The 19,194-nt window shown below is 38.7% G+C and overlaps 2 protein-coding genes across 12 annotated transcripts; one reads left to right on the top strand and one right to left on the bottom strand.

The window, feature by feature from the left end:
- The first annotated feature begins 6,312 nt into the window (after nucleotides 1-6,312).
- On the top strand, nucleotides 6,313-10,530 carry LOC105181763 (uncharacterized). Of its 2 annotated transcripts, XR_003112854.1 has the most exons (7): nucleotides 6,426-6,499; nucleotides 8,808-8,873; nucleotides 9,105-9,165; nucleotides 9,382-9,647; nucleotides 9,837-9,899; nucleotides 10,115-10,171; nucleotides 10,454-10,530. XR_003112854.1 is itself a non-coding variant. In XM_011139659.2 (3 exons), exons 1-3 carry the CDS (start codon nucleotides 6,380-6,382, stop codon nucleotides 7,185-7,187), a joined length of 384 nt encoding a protein of 127 aa, XP_011137961.1. In that variant the 5' UTR covers nucleotides 6,313-6,379; the 3' UTR covers nucleotides 7,188-7,431. The 2 variants fall into 2 exon arrangements, 1 of the variants encoding a protein (XP_011137961.1); XM_011139659.2 differs by lacking the exons at nucleotides 8,808-8,873; nucleotides 9,105-9,165; nucleotides 9,382-9,647; ... (1 more) ...; nucleotides 10,115-10,171; nucleotides 10,454-10,530 and adding exons at nucleotides 6,818-6,876; nucleotides 6,983-7,431 and having other exon boundaries at nucleotides 6,313-6,499.
- On the bottom strand, nucleotides 10,528-19,113 carry LOC105181770 (carbohydrate sulfotransferase 5). 10 transcript variants are annotated; one of them, XM_011138773.3, is made up of 8 exons: nucleotides 18,064-18,549; nucleotides 16,548-16,691; nucleotides 15,662-15,718; nucleotides 14,238-14,371; nucleotides 13,893-14,128; nucleotides 13,619-13,817; nucleotides 13,300-13,479; nucleotides 10,528-13,117 (listed from the first exon to the last, which is right to left on the bottom strand). In XM_011138773.3, exons 1-8 carry the CDS (start codon nucleotides 18,064-18,066, stop codon nucleotides 12,796-12,798), a joined length of 1,275 nt encoding a protein of 424 aa, XP_011137075.1. In that variant the 5' UTR covers nucleotides 18,067-18,549; the 3' UTR covers nucleotides 10,528-12,795. The 10 variants fall into 10 exon arrangements, with proteins under 10 accessions (XP_011137075.1, XP_025154219.1, XP_025154218.1 ...); XM_025298433.1 differs by lacking the exon at nucleotides 18,064-18,549 and adding an exon at nucleotides 18,783-19,112 and having other exon boundaries at nucleotides 10,529-13,117; XM_025298431.1 differs by having other exon boundaries at nucleotides 10,529-13,117; nucleotides 15,671-15,718; nucleotides 17,336-18,551.
- Between the last annotated feature and the right edge of the window lie 81 nt (nucleotides 19,114-19,194).

Genomic DNA, 19,194 nt, shown 5'->3' on the forward strand with positions numbered 1-19,194 from the left:
GCAGGACGTAAAGATGAAGGGAACTCGGAGGGAAATTGAACCGGTCGGCTCTCCCTCCCCTCCCCCCGCTCGGCTCGATTGCTGAACTTTTCGACATGCATACATAAAACTTGCGACGCGACTTCTCCTCCTCCTCCTCCTCTCCCGCTCCGCCGTGGCATTTCATTCTTCCTTCATCTCCATCGCGGAAGCTGAAACTCTCCCTTTATTCCAATTAAATTATACTTCTTTCCTGTGTGTGTCTAACGACACGGCCCGCGGCGGACGTATTTCAAGTTTCCCCACTTTTACAGTAACCGCTTCGCTGTCTTGAAACTCGCCTTCTCTCGACGCGGCGCGTGTATTGAACTCGCCGACTCTCCGCGCACTCGTTGCCCCCTCTCCCCGCTCGAGATTTTCTTTTTTCTTCTTTTTTCGCGTAATCGTTCCATCGCACCTCCGCGAATCGCCCGCAAAATTCTCGCCCCCGTCCTCTCCCCCTGCTCGCCGCTCGCGCGGCCGTACTTTGGCAATTAAAAGATTCCTCCTTCCTAGCACGCCAAAAAGACTCACGCGAGTAGCAAGGACGAGGGGAGAAAAGAGAGCATGCTGCGCGCGTACCCCGACATTATGACGGCGAATATAGCCGAGTGTGATGTATGGTGCAATTGGTCGTTCGACATAGGATGCGCGCGGGAGGTGCGGCGGAAGAGCAGGGTACGTCCCTCCTCGATCCACCAAATAATTGATGCATGTTCGAGCCTCCGCAGGGTTCAACGGATAATGATGGAGGTCCGCGGCTCTCTGCCTGGCTCCCCGGGCTTCGCGGTTGCATCCTGCCCCCGTCCGTCCGTCCGTCCGTCCGTCCGTCCATCCGCCGTGCATCTGCCCCCATCTCGACTCCCAGATATAGACTTCCTTCATCCTTCCCGAAGGGCCAAGGGGCTGACAGGGGAGGGCGGGAGAGGGCCATGCTAAATTGGAATCTCCTCGCAAAACGGATCTACGTGATTGGCATCTCTTCACGGTCCGCTGTCAAATATTCCATACGAGTAACTATTATAATTTGAACGTTCGGCTTGTGTGTGCATTGCTCCTACGCGGGGCTAATTAGGAAAAATTGATCGAGGAATCTGCGAACTCGGGCGAGATGATTATTTATACTATTATACTAGTATTTGTCGAGGTTATCCTGGAGAAATCGATTGACACGACTGAGACGAATTTGTCTCGTCACCGGCGCACGCTGTCGTCGTCACGCTCGTATCTCGTGTTTTCTTCATTTCGACAGTTCGCTCGAGTCAATCGGTTTCTTCCCGGCCGCGTCGAATTTTCTCCGGTCATCCGGTCTAAACGAGCACGATCGCGACCCGCGCGCTCATCTTCCGCCGAGCACAGGCAGAATCCGTGCAGTCGTCTAAAAATAGCGGATTCACAGTCGACATGGACACGTTACGTCGACGGCCGGGTCATTAGCATTCCGCCGGCAGCCGCGCCAGGTATTTCGATAATTCGACGGACGGGACGTGTCGCCGATCGTGATCGGCGACAGCGAATTTGCGAAGCGCGACGGTGAGCAGTGTCGTGCGCTCATGTGTCCCACGAAACATTGGTGTCACCGGAGATTCCTCCGTTTCTATGTCGCATCATATATATCCTCTTCCCCCCTCTCCTCTCTCTCTCTCTCTCTCTTCTCCTCTTCTCTCTCTCTCTCTCTCTCTGTCGCACGCGCGGCGCGCGGAGGCGGCCAGCTGGATGGATACTCGCGAAACGCGCCGTCGGAATATCTCCCTTCGTCACGTAAGGGCCGAATACGGAAATTCCAATTACGGCTGCGCCGAAAACTCGCCGATCGAAACTCTCTTCGCCGTCGCGATCCCAGTCGGACGGACTGACTTATGCACCGTCGTCGCGGCGAAGTAGTAACGGCGAACGTGTCTTAAAACCTGAGAGGTCTCAAGATTTCTTATTAAAAATAGCGTTCACGCGAGCGCTGAGTGAGAAAGAAAGAGAGAGAGAGAGAGAGGAGAAGAGTGAGAGAGAAAGAGGAGAGGAGAAGTGGGGGTGTACAAGGAACAGAGAAAAAAGGAAAGGACGCTGGCGCGCGCGAAAAACTCGGTGTCCTTCTCGCTTTATTGATCCTCCAGCGGGAGGCGCAAACGTTCTCCGTATATAAACACCCTTCTAATGCATTCTCCGTTACGATCCGAGCCGCCGCGATAATTAATCGAATAATGGCATGGAAATATTGCACGGGGATTTTTCCTAGCGGGAGAAGGTCGCCGACCTCGTGCCTCGCCGAGGACCCCAAACGCACGCGTATATACGTGTGTGTATATTTACATATATATGTATAAGTGCCCGCTCTCACACACGTAGAGTCGATATCACCGCGCGAGAATGTCGAATGGAATTACGTCAAGAGGAGATATCCTACTCTGTTGGCGCGAGTTTACCGTTTTGCGTTCGAGCGGGGCCTCTCTTACGCCTTCGCGGCACGGCTCAAAGGTTAGAAACGCACTGACCATGCGTGTCACGTATTCCATTGATTTTTCTCCTCGAAATCTGCAGAGCGTGCGATCGGGCGGACAACTCTCTTTCTCTCGTCTCCCTCGCCTCTTCATTCTCCCTCTCTCCCTCTCTCATTCTCCTCTCTCTCTCTCTCTCTCTCTCTCTCTCTCTCTCTCTACCACTCTCTCTCTCTCTCTCTCTCTCTCTCTCTTCTCTTTCTTCTCTCTCCCCTTTCATTCCACTTACTCCTCTCTCCAACCGCGTGTGCATTTTCTTCATATTTTTCGTAACACTTTCATACTCGACTTTAATTTGGTGCCAGACCGAGGCCTGTATCTCTAATCGTTTAGGAGATATCGAAGATTAAAGTTTTCCAACCTTTCTCCGTTGATATCTCCGCTTCTACTGGGAGTGGAGAGTCGTCCATGTAGTCAGAAATGTAGGGTTTTGAGAGGACTTTATTTTGGTGCCAGACCGAGTCCTGTATCTCTAACCGTTTAGGAGATATCGAACCTGAATAGGCGTTTTCTATTACATTTCCCATTACTGCAATTTTTGTACACGCAAGTATTTGAATAGTGAAACTGCACGGAACTGTAAAGGAAAGTAATCGAAACAGCCAAAAACCTCCTACAGAAAGGAAGAGATTTGAGCAGAAATTCATACTCAGTAGCTTCGAGACATTAAGTCAATTAGACATTCCATGTTAATGTAAGTTGCATATTAAATAATAATCATTCATTGTTAATCTCTTCTCTGCTTCGCATTTATTTTCGAGCTTTTCGCATTATGTTTCAAATCAGCATGTTAATATTTGACTTGTGAAAGGAATCGTTAAATTAACAATTGAAACTTAGAGAATGTAATGAAATGCCATATATCATTGATAATTGATATGAGCAATTTCAATCGGTTCAATCGAAGAGCGTTCCATTGTGTAGGTTACAATTGGTTATATAGATAATATTTATATTCATAACATCGTGAAAGATGCCGATGATTCAAAAACACTAAGATTTAGTTTCATAATTAATTTTAACCGTAGTTTAAGACTTATTGAGACAAACTTGCATAGTCGTATTGTTCATATGCATAACTGAAGTAGAACTAATAATTATATAAAAGTGAAGATGATGTCAAAATTAAGTCAAAATAATTTTGACGTTATCTTGACCTTTGATGATTACTTGTTCTAGAGAAGGAAACAGATTAATTGAATGTAAAATATGTCTAATATAAAAGGCACGCTTGTATGGATTATGATTGGTTGATTTTCTTGCGCATATCAATGATGCGATTATGTAATTTTGTTTAGATAGGCTTTTAAAGAGTTGTCTTATTCAACCCGACAAAAAATACGTATATTTCGTTAATTTTTTTTGCGGAAGCGAAAAAGATCACATGATTAAAAGATTACGGGTTTGCTTAATGATGTTTAAAGAATATATATACATTTTTCTACAAGTATGTAAGGTTAAAAATATATAAAATATTGCAGTAAAAGCAAAGAGGTTGCAAATAGACGATTCCAAGGAATTTCCAAATGTGTGTGATATAATTTTTCACAATTATTTTAAGTAGCTTTTTATTTTCTATAAGTATAGCTATCGTCTGAACTACAATCGGAACACAAATAATAAAATGGTAGCATTTAGAACAAAAATCGTATATTTCTGGCCTCTCGGTAAAGTTTAATAAAAAATAATAATTATTAATGAATTTGGTTAATTGTAATTAAAATGGTAAAGAGAAGTCTATTTTATAATGCTGCCAAGTTGCAAGTCGATTGGTCAAATAGTTATTGAGATATCGTGCGCACCGTGGAGAACCTCTTTGCTTTCACTGCAATATTTTTCATATTTTTAATCTTATATGTAGAAATTTATATACATTCTTTACAAACATCACATTAAACAAACCCTCAAAACAAAAATCCTGTAATCTTAAAGAAACAGGATATTAATCTAAAAAATAGAAACGATCAGAAATAACCGCTCGGTACTTCCAATATTAACGAATTATATTCCGGTTAAAATAATATAAATCGTATAATATATTCCGATTAATATAATATAAGTCGTATAATATATTCCGGTTAATATAATATAAGTCGTGAAACTGGACCTAAGTAAGACTTACGTTTAAGCGAATGTTCTCTTGAAACTGAAAACATTAATAATAATAATAATGATAATTATATTTCTATTTATCTTTTTTTCTATACTATCTAACTATCTATCTATCTATTTCTCTATATCTATCTATCCATCTATCTATCTATCTATCTATCTGTCTATCTATTTATCCATCTATATCTATCTCTATATCTATCTATCTATCTATCTATTTATCCATCTATCTTTTTTCTTCCTATATATCATTGCAACCTATCCTGTTCTATCCATATTTCTTGCAAATGCAAACAATGAATATTACATTAATTTTTATATTAAAATATATTTTTTATACTATAACATGCTGAATTAATAATTAATAAAATTCAACAGGTTATACTATAAAAACAAACACTTACGTAAAAAAATTATTATATTATTAAAAAGTTTGCATTTATTTTTTGACGGAGATCACCATTTTCTCGCGGTTTCCGTTGAGCAACAATATGCACGTTATCTATTCTTATCTATTATCTATTCGTAAAATTAAATAATAAAGTCGTAATTGAAATATGATAATAAAACTAATTTCTTTTTTTACTAGACTAAATTTATTTTTGCTACGAAAAGAAAAATGTAACAATGGAATATCTTTTACAAAACAAATAACATTTCATTTAATTTTTAATTTAAATTTATTAGCATAAATAAATTATTCTGTCATATACTTTAATAACAAATCATTTTTAAAAGATGTATATATTGGCTAAGAGTGGATTTCTATTAACTTTTCGTCTCTCATTATAATTCTCTCTTCTTTATTTGGGCATTAATACTAAATATTCTTTATATACATATACACTATATATGTGTCATTTATTTATATATATATTGTCATGTAATTAATATATTTAATCAAGCCGTAAGAACACGAGAAGAGAGGAAGAGCGAGCAAGTGCACGAGAGAGAGAAAGAACGAGCGAGAGAGAAAAAGAGCGAGGTATAGGAATAGCGAGAAAAATCTTGCGGCTCACCCAGTCAGTAAGCTAGACGAGCGGGAAAGAAACAGATAATATGTCGACGTTCGTCTAGTCTCCCATATGCTACCTCGCGTGCGTGAAAAATAATTCCTCGCTTCGCACGTTCCCTTGACACGAGACGCTACCGCGTCTTTTGACGTCTCTGGAGCGTGAAAGATGAAAGAAAAGCGGAGAGATGTTCGCTTAGCGATAAGATCGCTGCTACCTCGCCTCGTGCTTACTGCCGCGCGCCGCTCAGTAGTAAGACAAAGACGGAACGATTGTCTGTCGTCTGTCTTTTTCTAACCTACTATCCATTGCATGGAAGTAGTACGGACACGAACCTAGGCGCATTTTACTTTTATCACCGCGAAAGTGCGCCTAGCGGACGTAGTTTAGGCGCATTTTGGTCAGATGGCGTATCTAAAATGCGCCTAGCCATACCCCCGAAATACGGCCGGTGGCTGCTCTCATTCTTCTCTCTGCTGCCAGTAATTTTGAAACACAGCTTCAGATTAATCGATTTGCTTACTGTTTATCTACTGTTGTTCTATTTGCCAACCGCGTACACAGATTAGACTCGTGAACACATAAACACATAAACATCCACATTCTTATATGTTTTTACATTTAAAAATTTTCACTTACAAGTTTACTCTAGAGAAGAAGATTTATGATTGGCTGCCAATCCGTTAGTTCTAGAACCATTGCAAGTCCAATCAAACGCATCGTACCCACATACAATGCGTTTCACGCATGCGCAAAAATTTCTCTCCCATCATCGCCACCATTCCCTTGTTCATCTACGGATCGTTCATTTTGCTCTTGACCTTCGTGTGGGTTGTGTCGTTGTGCAGTCGTCTGACGAAGAAAAAGGTATGTACAAGATCGAAATACACATTTCTGGTATCCGTCGTCATCCACGTGCACTCGTTGCTTCATCATCTCATGACAAGCTTTTTGCAGACAATTCTTCTTGCGTATGATATTTTCAATTATATTTTTTAAGTTATAATATTTTAACATAAAATGCCACGTTCCTCACACGTTTCGATGATGACACGTTTATAGTCTCGTTCGTATGATCGTTTCTTGATTATAATCTTATCATGGATCTGATTATGTTAATTCTCATGTATAACGTTGCCACGTGTTTTATATACCGTTGATTGAATTCAGTATTCCTGTTTTTAGAATGGGATTTGTAGAACTAACCCGCTAACGAACATCGGAGAGTGTCTGTTAACTATTAGGTCAGTCAAAAAGCTCATGTTGTAATTACTTGAGAATGAAATTCGACAAGATGCATTTGCTCCATGTTACAAAAGCTGTATGATAAGTACCAGTATTTAACGACAGACGATGCCACACAAGTGATTCTGGTTCTGGTTCAATAAATGGTTCTGAGCAGAGCTGTCCTATGCCAGTCAACGGTTACGAAAGTAAAAGAAAAACGGACAACGCGTATGCAGTTCACACGATCAAAAATATGCATAGTAGCAGGAACCACATCCAACCGTCACGAAGGCGAACAAAAGACTCCACACAAGTGGCACTGACATAAAATCTGTATACCATTGTGTAAACGCCTCTTTCAAACGAAAATGGAAAAAATTGAATATCGTGCAGTGATTAAATTCTTTGTTTTGGATGGTTTGACACCAACAGAAATTCATCCGAAATTGTTAAAAGTGTATAAGGATGCATCACCTTCACTTTCCACTGTGAAAAAATGGCCGCTCTTTTTAAATCTGGTCGTACAAGCCTCAAAAATGATCCACGCGAAGGTCGTTCAAAAACTGCTATAACACCACAAAACATTCAACAAGACCATGATATGGTGTTAGATGATCGACGAGTGAAAATGCGTGAAATAGCTGAGACCATAGGCATCTCAAAAGAACGATTTGGAAATATTTTGCATGAAAAATTACATATGAAAAAGCTTTGTGCAAGATGAGTGCTGCATTTGCTAACAATTGACCAAAAACGCATTCGAATGCGTATTTCTCAAGCATGTTTGGATCGTTTTAAGCAAAATGAAATGGATTTCGTTTCATAACTGTTGGTGAAACTTAGATCCACCACTATACACCAGAGCGAAAAGAACAGTCGAAACAATGGATTGAAGCCAGTGGAACTGCACCAAAGAAAGCAAAGACGATTTCATCAGCAGGAAAGGTTATGGCAACAGTTTTTTGGGATTACAAAGGTGTTTTGTTGATCGATTATCTTCAGAAAGGTAAAGCAATTAACTCTAAATATTATTGTAACCTTTTGGATCTATTGGATGCAAACATTCGTGAGAAAAGACCTGCTTTAAAGAAGAAAAGAATCATTTTCCATCAAGACAATGCACATGTTCGCACAACTGTTTTGACAATGGCAAAATTCAACAGATTAAAGCACGAATTGCTTGAACATCTAGCGTATTCACCAGATTTGACTCCCTCTGACTATTATCTGTTTCCAAACTTGAAAAAATTTCTGGCTGGAAAGTGTTTTACATCAAATGACGAAGCTATTGCAGCCGTGGATATTTTGCAGACCTTCCGGAATCGTACTTTAATAATGGTATTGAATTATTGGAAAAACATTGGAACAAATGTATTGAAGTTTCAGGAGATTATATTGAAAACTAAAACATTTCACGGCAAAAATAATTTTCTTTCATTGTTAGGCCGAGAAATTTTCAGACTGCCTATGTAGATAATGATAATGAAGTTCTAAGAGTTTACTTGATTAATGAATAATTGATATTTTGTTAAATACAATAAATTGAAATTGGAACTTCATGACTGATCCAGTAGATCATGCTCATCCATACTCATTTAAGTAAGTATCATTTTGTTTATTAAACTTTGGAGGAAATATTGTAACCTTAAAGTGCTAAAGTAAGCATTTTTCTTTATCTGTCTCATGTTTTAGTCAGATTATGTTTAGATCATATTCAATTACCAGTCAATATCTTAAGAAATATATTTGAAGATATTGCTTTCAATTTATTTTTATCAATATTATAAATTGTGCATATTAATACAATTAGATGAACAAAGCATGATGCGATCTTACTGCCCCAGTCTGAGAATCTATGACTGATTCAGTTTACTGATAAAATCATTTCTCAAGTTTTTTTTTCAGTAATCTCTATGAACTGTATATTAATATATAATTCTTTTAACAGGAAATAAAGTGACTTGCAGCTCATAATGAAAACTTTCTAACTGTTTCTAAAGATTGGGAAATTTATGTAAGTTAAAATTACTTCATATAAGTTAAAGTTAAATTTATATTACATATCACATCTTTTAAATTGAAGGAAATCTGTTATATCAATATTATAATTAAGATATGATGAATAAAACAGCCCTAGTCAATCAGAATATACATGAAGAATAATGTTATTTCTGAAAAATACAAATCTTGGTGAAATCATACAAATGTAGTGGTATATTCTAATTGTGACATTATTTTATTTCAGATATCTTTCTAGAAAATGGATGATAATAGGAACAACAAATCCTGACCATAAAATAAAAAAAGTATGTCAGTTATGTAATTAAAACTTTCTAAATGAATTTTCGATACAATATGAAAGAGAATGTTAGATAAAACTTTTTTTTTAATGATGATTTATTAAGTTATCCCTGTCTTACATGTAAACATGGTGATATGAATTATCTGATTTAATAATGTATGTTACTCCTAGCGGACTGTTATATAAGTAACAAAAATTAATGAAAATTAATTTCTTTTAGGAAGAATGCAAGATACATATGAATGTGTTTATTTGCCAGGAAATAAGATGAAGTTGGCCTTCAATAGGAAATCACAGTATAACATAAAATGATATAGAGAAATATTTTATGATTTCCGGATATATATGCCATGTTCATTTTGGATTTATTCCCAATGTTCTGTGAACATTCCAATTCATTTCTTCAAGGACAGAAACACCCCTAAACACAGAATAAATCTGCTATGATGAATAATGTTAAATCTTGTTGGAGTTTTCCAAAGTCTAGTAAGAATTTATACATTCCTTACATTCTAATACATTCTAATATTTATATGATGATCAAACCTGACAAGCATATGTCTGAAAATATTTTGCTGCAAAATTTTTATCTGATAACCAAATATTGAAATTACTGTGCGACTAAATTATATATTTATTAAATATTAAGAAGATTCTGATTTCATTTGTGTGTAGATCAGCATCAATTCACAATTTGTGGCGACATAATCGACTGACTTGTGCAGATGAAATTTAAAGGTAAACATGCGTTGGAACGAACAATGTCTTAAATTATACAAGAAGTAATGCTTTAAATATTTCAATTTTGCAAAATGTAAAATACACAAATGATGAGAAAAAAAAATATACGCTATAATGACATATATGATTAAAACTTGCCCTCACTGATTCGTCGATAAATAAAAATTTTTTTTTTCTTTTTATACATCCGATTTAATGATTTTCCATTGCAGGTACATGAATGTGGCTCTAACATGAACATCGAGTACTTCTATGTGAGAAATATAGAGGTAATTGAGCATTTTGTACAAAATATAAGTGTGACACCATTTTTTTATTAATATTTTTGGTAAATAAGTAATATATACTTAGATGCGAGTTATTTTAACGCGTAAAAGCTTCGTGGCATGTATTTTCAATCTATATGTTATTTTTTTTAATGATGTTTATAATATACGCTATGATAAGAGAGCTGATATTAATTAGATATTTCGCTGAAATTATAAATAGATAATGTAAGTTGCAGTTTACGCGTGTCATTAGTTGATTGATTTTATTCTATTCTATTTTAGGTATAGACATGGAAAAACCGTAAAGTAATAAAATAAATAAAATGTAATAAACAAGAGGAAATAAATAGCGGATGCTCCGTAGAAATACGATTCTTTTATTGGAACCTTTATATTACGTCTAAAGTACAAAATACGAAGTAATATGCGTTCCTTTTGGACTAGATACCCATTCCGCGTAAACGTAACAGCGCAAGACCGCACAAAAATGGTACTACGAATTTACACTTCATTAGTAATCTCAATCGATGACATACCAACATTGTCCGAAACGGATTACTGCAAGATTTTACTTATATATAAGAAAACATTCTGTTTTCTTCGTTTTCATTTTATACTCTAGAGGGGGAGGTTGTATATACTAAGAATGGGATACTCGAAACTTTGAAACGTTTCTCGAGGATTCTCGAAACCTGAGACAGAGATGCCGTTTTCAAAAAGAAAGTTGAAAGTTGAAAAACTATTGGAAGAAATAGAGTTGATAAGAATTTTAGTTTTTTAGTTTTTTTTATATACACGCGCTCAAAAATAATTATTTTCATTTAATTTCCATCTATAATTATGTTTAATAAAAATTTAATGCGATCCGAAAAATTATCTAATTTTCAGTTTCTGTATTAAGCACTTAATTTTTTGATAAAATTTTGTTGAATTTTTAATTTTAACGAAAAGTACTTTTGACAATTGATGCATAAAACAGGTCATTATATAATTACACTTTTCTTCGCTAAAACAAAAGTGTTTTCTACACTTAAGTATTATTTTTATTGACGTAAAACAATTTTAATTTTCCATCATATATACAATCACATATGTATACACATTAATTTTTAAGCATTGGATCCATTTTATGCATAATTATCCGTTTTAGCATTTCAGGTTTGAAGAGTTTCGAGGTCTTCTAAAGTTTCGATTTTAAGTTTTGACCCATCCCCAATGTATACGATAAAATAATTATTTAACGATTATATAACGAGGAAAATGATAATTAGAGTGAAAATTAGGGACGTGAAATTCTAACCAGGAATTATCCTTTAGCCACAAACATGACTGTAATGCCCAGCTTTTAGCTCCTCACTGTCCAAACTCTAATAATAATACTATCAAGGTAATAATATATCTATCGAAATTATAATACTAAAATTTTTAAGTGAATGCACATTATAATAAATCTTGATCGATTCACACAGAGAGCAGACGATAATATAGTGCCCGGTGCGTACAATGCAAGGACGCGAGAAGTACAATCGCGCGAGTACACATATATAATGTAACGTAATTGCACTATAATACATAACGAAGTGTGTACCGGACAGGTTGTCAGTCCTGACTGCTAATCGATAGCGTGTAAAGATTCGAAAAGGTATCTTATGATCTAAGTCTCGCCAGCAAACAGCTCACGATGATATAATTCTATAATATATCTAAAATGTGCAGTGCTATACGACCGTGTCGTACGTTATAAAAATTACGCGCTCGCGCAAGTTGGTCGCGTCCGTATTCTCGATGATCGTCGGCCGCGTCGAACGAAGGCCGGTAGAATGGAAACTCGGTGTTCTCGTTCTCGACACGTTCTCGTTCTTGAAACATCGCGGGCGCCGACATGAGCAAGAAATTCAATATTCGAATGTTCCATAGGGTGAACGAGTTAACTGATATCGCGATCGCATTTCCTCTATGAATCACATTGAATGTTGTCGGTGGAAAGTTTTTCCGTCAGGTAGCGCAGATATAAGATTCTCAACGTTGCCGATGATTCGAAATGTTGCAAGACTCGATAAACTCGCGCAAAAAGATTTCGGGTGTCACAATTATCGATGATTAATACCCTCTTCGCCATTAACCCCCCGTTTCTTAATAATGAACTGCAATCTTACAAGTGTACACGTATGACACGAAATAACTTTCCGAAAAATTCACAGCCTTTAGAAACATTTCGAATGCATCCGCGACGACACTTGCGTCGATATGGATAGACAATGGATTTTCGCCGACACACCAGGGTCTCAGGAACTTGGTGTATATCCTTCGTGCCCAACATATCCTCGATTCAAAACGTATTAGGCTGTCATACGGTCGAAAAATTACGAACAAGCTCTGTATCCGTCGATCTGTTTTAGAAAGAACGGTTCGTCTTAATTGGTCTCGCAAAGTTGAAAACTTGGTGGCCTTCTCCGATTAATCGACATTCGTGCATACGTTCATTACGTCGTCTCTCTTATGAATGGCCGCTAGCACCTTTTCCGTACATATTTAAACAAACTATGTACTGTGTGTCGCAATTTCGTTCGCTATACCGACACGCTATACATCATATCTACATTGAGCATGCGATCCGCCAGTTGTCACAACTGGAGCCGGTAGTCCGTGATAGGATCGAAGTCCTTCTGGTGGGTGGAATTTGAGGCCATCACATATCCCCACAGTCGCATGGCGGTCGCGCAAGCCTTCTGTATCTCGCGCACCTCCTCAAAGTCCAAATCCGCCCGCCAGTGGAACGGCGCGACCTTGGAATTTCGGAAGGTGCTCGATACGCCACCCACGTCGTTCTTGGTGTGCGTGTCCAGAAATCGCTTCACGTTCACGTGGAAGTCCAAGCCGTAGAAATTGTAAAGTTCCTTCACGTGTTTGTAGGGGTCCACGGATAGGTCCTCGTAGCGTACCACTCTGTTAGAAATTGAAATAAAAGCAAAGTTCAGAGTGTCAACGTGGACGAAATGTATAACAGTACACAATTACTAAAAATGAAAACTACATCGAGTAATAAACCTGTATGGCAAAAATCGACTTTAACACTCGTGTTCGAATAACGAAATGATTATGATCGCATCTTATGCGAATCGTGATACCTGAATGAATGCGGATATTTTTTCGAGAGTTCTACCGCTGCGATAAAATCCGATACCATATCTGCGCAAACCAGAGTCGGATCGGAGCAGTCGGGTTTGGCGGGGCACCATTCTCTGTGCTTTCTAGATTGCAGGATGCCTCTCGGATCACGGATGAGTAGGACTAATCGCACTCCTAAACTACAACGCGAACAAATGCATTTCTATAGACTGAAGTAACACGATATCTGAACGTCTGACGAACGTTCGCTACAGGTCAGACGTGCTTTGGATATCTCCGAATATAATAATGCTTCTGTTCTCAATGTTGATTTCTTACTCTTCCTCAGCCAGCAGTTTTTCCGCCGCGCGCAGCCTCAACCGTACAAGCTTCATCGACTGGAAAGGAAATAATCGGCAAAATCTGGATACAAAACGCGGATCCCAGCAGATACGTTTATGCGCCTGGCATTGTCGCCACAAGTGGGTGTTGTGGTTGAAAACCCAGGGATGAGTCTTTCCGTAGTTCAGGTATCGATCTGCAGCAAATACAATTGCATAGTTTTCCAGTTTTATGATAAGCCGTTCTAAGCAAGTACAATTGGTGAAATTACCGAGTTCTTTGAATTCACATTTCAGCAGAGAAATTATCTTCGTTAATGATTCGTCAGCGAGCGGCGGCCCTCTAATCTGTACGATTCCGTAGTCAAGCAGCGGCTCATAATGATAAAAATTCGCTGGATGTGCATTCACCACATCGCCGAGAAACGTGCTGCCACTTCTCCAACTTGTCAGAATTATGCTCCTCATGGGTCTTCCTCCCTGTTCCATCACTAGATCTTCGAGTTTGCTGCAATAAACAGATGCGAAAAAAGGTTTAACATTTTTTTCTATATCTTAATTTCCCGCATTTACAAGAGAGTTCTTGAAAGTAATGTTCGAATGCACGTGACATTTACCTCACGTTTATTCCATACTTTCCGTTTGGATATTCATAATTTTCCATATCCCGTTTAATCGCCCTTCTTTGCTGATCAATCACATCTTGAATCTCGTTAATCGTTGAATTGTCCGCGGATCCTGTGATGTACGCCTAAAAAGTAGATTGATTACGTTATAAAAAAGAAGTATTTTACTATATTTGTTAGCGACATTACGAATTAATTCAGCGTTAGAGGACACAATTTTAAAACGGATATACAACACGCGTGTCTTAAATAAGAAACAGAAAAAGTAACAATTTCTCAAAACTCAATTACACAGAAGCAAGTGAGTTTCTATAGAAAAATGTTATCGGTGTCAACTCGCTATTTTAAGAGATTAAAACTGTGTAAATTATATGGATTCGTGTATAATCGCGGTCATAAGGTCATAACATAAGTTTTTTTTCGATATGTTCCGAAACTCATATGATTAGATAATTGAAATCTCTCCAGAATTTTTCAAAAACAAATCTTTCCGTGAAACATCGGTTGTACTCCGGAGTACATTGTTGAATGTGTCAATCTTTACGGCCACGATTACACGTGTTAATATATTTGCAATATCCGTTTTTATATTTTTTTCATCCATTTGTTATACAAGACGTAATTTAAGTATGCATACATGATGAGTACCACTTATTTTTTACGATTTAAAGCAAGCAAAGTGAAAAGCTATTTTCGAATGTTATTTCAAAGCAGAGGGAATAAGAACTAAACGCAAGTAATGTGCAATAAATGAGTATTTTTTTATAGATCAGTTTACACAGTTTACACAATCACACTTTGGGAGATATACGGTATTGTACTAAAGATACTAAAGATACTAAAGATAAAATAATAATAAAGATAAAAATAATAAAAACAAAATGTACAAAAACTAAAGGTTTAATTTTATTGACGATACATGCTATTTTATTGGTTTCGTGATTCGACATCATAAATTTGATAAAATGTTTTGCTATTAGTCAACACAATCACGTAAAAATACGTTGTTATTTACGTAAGAACACATTATATGACACTGTTATATGACAGACTGTAAAAAAATAGTATTTTAGAAATTATTACTTATTAATACTAAGATTTTCTATAAGATCTGAGATACAATAGATAGACGTCTCTGGGAAGGAAAAAGTATATCACGAATTTCTCTAAAGGTCATTCTACAATACGTGTCGTAAGTTGTAAGCCGTAAGAACTTTATAGCCAATTATAGCCAATTATTTTTGTAATAATCGACTGTGGTTCGCCAATTTTTACGGTTTACAACTTACAACATGTATTGTAGGATAACCTTAATATTTGCATCAATATGAAGATAAGATAAGGCTCTCTAACACTGTTTTTTAGTAAGAAGCGACAATATTTACACATATTTAAATTGATACACACGTGCATACCTGGCTTACCGTTACTGGTTCTTGAATTTTTGTAGTCCGTGGCCTTATTTCAACATCCTACATCGAAGAAGAAAGCATCGATGTTTTAGCGTTTTCGATTGTGCGTCTGCATTGTGAGTACGAATGTATCTACCATTGATGTGACATACGATAATGATCTTTCTCCCTCTTTCTCGACGGCGTGTTAATCTTTGTAAAAGATGCACAAGAGTGCTGATACCGGTGAGTGTACCATGAAGTTGTAGTTGTTACATATCAGTTAAAGAAGCGAAAGTATATTAAGAGTGAAAGTGTATTATTAGTGCTAATCTACAAGCATCTACTAGTTTCGATAAGTAATATTATACGTGTTTTCCATATTGTATTTAAATTCCAGACAAAGAATAGGCGTATCTTTCGATAATTCATAAATAATGCGAGTTATCAGTTTATACAAAGTTATCAGTTTATGCAATTATCAAAGATATCGAATCGCAACAACACGTAGTTTGATGTTATCTATCAAGTACTTTTTTCGGGTATTTTCACTTCCTTATTATCTCGTGAGCAACATTTCAAACTGAAGTGATTCTGAGTCCATATAATAGCATTTGAAGATAATTATGTGTAAACGTGTCATAAAAATGACGCATCTCTGGAGATATTCCGATATATTGTCCTGAAACAACATGAGAAAGGAGAACAGGAGAGTAGATGGAAACAGGGAGAAAGAGAATCACCAATCTTTTATGCAGTTCCTACAAGAATACCGTTAGTGTATGAAGAGAGAGAGAAAGAGAGAGTTAGATAAAAAAGTTAGGTGCGAAAGTTAGAATTTACCATCGGAAAGAGCGTGTTTGGCGTGACTCAATTTTAGAGCAATCCCCACCTCCGAATTTTTACTGACCGATATCACCGGCTGCAGTCGATGCTCAAGGTAGCTGCTGTAGCGCTGATTAAACGCTAGGAAGAAGATGCAGACGGACGCCAGGCCTACCAGACCATAGAAACTCAGCCGCCTCGACATCCTTATTCTTACAAAGCGCAGCAACTTAAAAAAGATAAAAATCATTCATACATATCGAATGTAAGTATATACGAGGTAATAAATCTATTCTCGCAATTATTAAATTTCTATTTTAAAGTTCAGCTAACGTTGAAACAAAGCGTTGAATGAGCATTTAAATTATCTCTGTATTTCGAGGGAAAAAAACACAAGGATGATTCACCTTATCATAATGAAGATCTCTATTAGTAAATTCTAGATAGGGACGAAACATACAAACAAGACGTCATCGCCAAAAGTATTATTTAGAAAAATATTTATTTTGCTATCTTTTGTATCTTTTTGCAAGGTTTATCGCGGAAAGATTCTAATTTTTCCTGTATGACGTGATTATGCGTAGAAGTATAGACTCACAAGATTCGTACGAATTAATGCCTTTTAAATACTTTATTGGAATCTATCCGACACTTTACACACAAACAGTAATCAAATTTTTATTCAATTATCTTTATCACAGCTTAATATAATGTATGCAACAGAGAGACACAGCAAGAGGTAAACATTCTGTTTTTATTGAAAATGTCATAAAGTGCCGCAATTGTTCGGTAAACAGTAACGAATCCTGCTAGTATAAATCACGTTTGCGATAACGGCATCAGTAACGCCATTTATTAATGATTAAAAAGTACCGTCTCACGGGACAGCATCAAACGGCTCAACTCTGCGCGCATTAATGTTTCGTTCTCGCGTGACCGCGGGGGATTGAGTAGCGGTGAAGTTAATTAAATAAAGATTGCGGTAACGATGAAGAGAGAGAGAGAGAGAGAGAGAGAAAGAGAGAGAGCGTAGTTTTTTCCCTCTTTATAATTCGGCGATAACGGGAGCGCGATAAGGTCGCGAGCGCGCGCGACGAAACGATCGATTGAAATTAATTGCGGTAACGGGAACGCGATTCGTCTCACTTTCTGTGTGTGTGTGTGTGTATGTGTATGGAACGAGATCCTCCGCTAATAATATAAATAAAACTTTGTCATCGTCCGCACCGACGGAAATTCTCCATATCACTGGGACCAAATGCTATTCGCTATTATCTAACGCCGATATGCAGCACAGTGGTAAAACATCCGCGGACAACTCTCTCAAACGCGCGACGATCTACTGCGCCGCTCTATAACCGCAAACAAACAACGCACTCCGTATAAAAAACATAAAATAAGAGAAAGAAACGGAATTTTCCGAGACGCTCGAGCTCGAAGTCGGAAGTCTTGAATTTTTGAAAATTCGAATGAGGCAATATGGCGGATGCAGAGGTCTGCACACCCGATAAATGCGCTATAGCGCTAGATTCGATTTTCGTGCGGAAGTTCACGTCGACGGGCGACAGTCTTTCGATGATCGAAATCGAGTACGCGCGTACCATCGATCAAGCCGGCCAAGTTATCGTTCTCTTTCCCTGTCCTCTATCTCTCTTTCTTAATCACAGTCCCGACACATAGTTTATCCATAGAATGCGAGTGAAGAATGAAGTATAGTTGCGGTTTGCGGCTGACGTGGTGCGTTGTTAAGAGACATCCGATCGAGCTTTAGTGCTCTATTACGGCTCAACGAACGCGACGGAAAGAGGAAGACGATCGAATTCGCGGGTCCGATGTCGGCTCGCAAGATTGCACTAGCGGCTGAATAAAAGCGACGTCGAATGGAGCCCGAGAGAGGCGGCTAGTCATCAAGCGGAGGCGGCGGGCGGAAAGAACGTCCGTAACACGCGTGCGAATCACAACAAACTTCGACGGCGGCGGCTAGAACAGTGCGGCGGACGCGCGATTCCGCCACTCGCTGTTGATACTGCGAAATTATACCGCGATAAGCTAATTGTTACGCGATTTCGCAAGCCGCCGGGCGGGGACGAGGCGCTTCCTCTTTCTCTCGCTCCTGCAATCGCGCTCCAAGTTCCCTCCCTCTCTCTCTCCCTCCTTCTCTCTCCCTCCTCTCTCTCTCTCTCCCTCTCTCTCTCTCTCTCTCTCTCTCTCTCTCTCTCTCTCTCTCTCTCTCTCTCTCTCTCTCGCTCGCTCGCTCGCTCACGTCGCACTCGCATACGCCGGCGGAACGGAAACGTGCCTCCGTCTTCGTTTCTCTTACCTTGGAATTGCGCTGCTGTACATTCGGCCGCACGACGACGTCAATGACAACGGCGCGAGGACGCTCGTCATGCCGCTCAATTCCGAGCGGGCTGCAACGACGGCTGCAGGAGTCGCGCGAGCTTGCGATCCACCTCGAGGACGTAAGGACCACAAGCGGCGCGATGCCGACAAGCGATGTCCATCGCGACGGTCGACGACGATCGGTGGCCTACTAACGGGCGGTCGACTCGCTCGGCCACACTCAGGGAGGCGAGGCGACGTCGGCGGCGGTAGAGCAGCCGTATTGCGGCTCGTGCCAGGCGCGGCGCGCCATGTAGGCGCAATACGATATACCATGTCACGAGGTTCGTTCGTTACGGCTGCACTTTGCACACCTCGTTCTCTCTTTCCTCTTCCTTTCTCGTCGCAGT

Source organism: Harpegnathos saltator, unplaced genomic scaffold (genome assembly GCF_003227715.2).
Source record: "Harpegnathos saltator strain DR-91 unplaced genomic scaffold, Hsal_v8.6 scaffold219, whole genome shotgun sequence".
Lineage (NCBI taxonomy): Eukaryota > Metazoa > Arthropoda > Insecta > Hymenoptera > Formicidae > Harpegnathos > Harpegnathos saltator.

Bases quoted from the DNA above. Each gene is read 5' to 3' on its own strand.
- LOC105181770 (XM_011138757.3), bottom strand. From the start codon at position 17,377: ATGCGCGCAGAGTTGAGCCGTTTGATGCTGTCCCGTGAGACG. The intron at 15,719-16,547 runs GTCAGTAAAAAT...TCTTCGATGTAG, and splicing joins GACTGCAGCCGGTGATATCG to GATGTTGAAATAAGGCCACG. The intron at 14,129-14,237 runs GTAAATGTCACG...TGTTTATTGCAG, and splicing joins AAGTATGGAATAAACGTGAG to CAAACTCGAAGATCTAGTGA.
- LOC105181763 (XM_011139659.2), top strand. From the start codon at position 6,380: ATGCGCAAAAATTTCTCTCCCATCATCGCCACCATTCCCTTGTTCATC. The intron at 6,500-6,817 runs GTATGTACAAGA...TCCTGTTTTTAG, and splicing joins GTCGTCTGACGAAGAAAAAG to AATGGGATTTGTAGAACTAA. The intron at 6,877-6,982 runs GTCAGTCAAAAA...ATTTAACGACAG, and splicing joins GAGTGTCTGTTAACTATTAG to ACGATGCCACACAAGTGATT.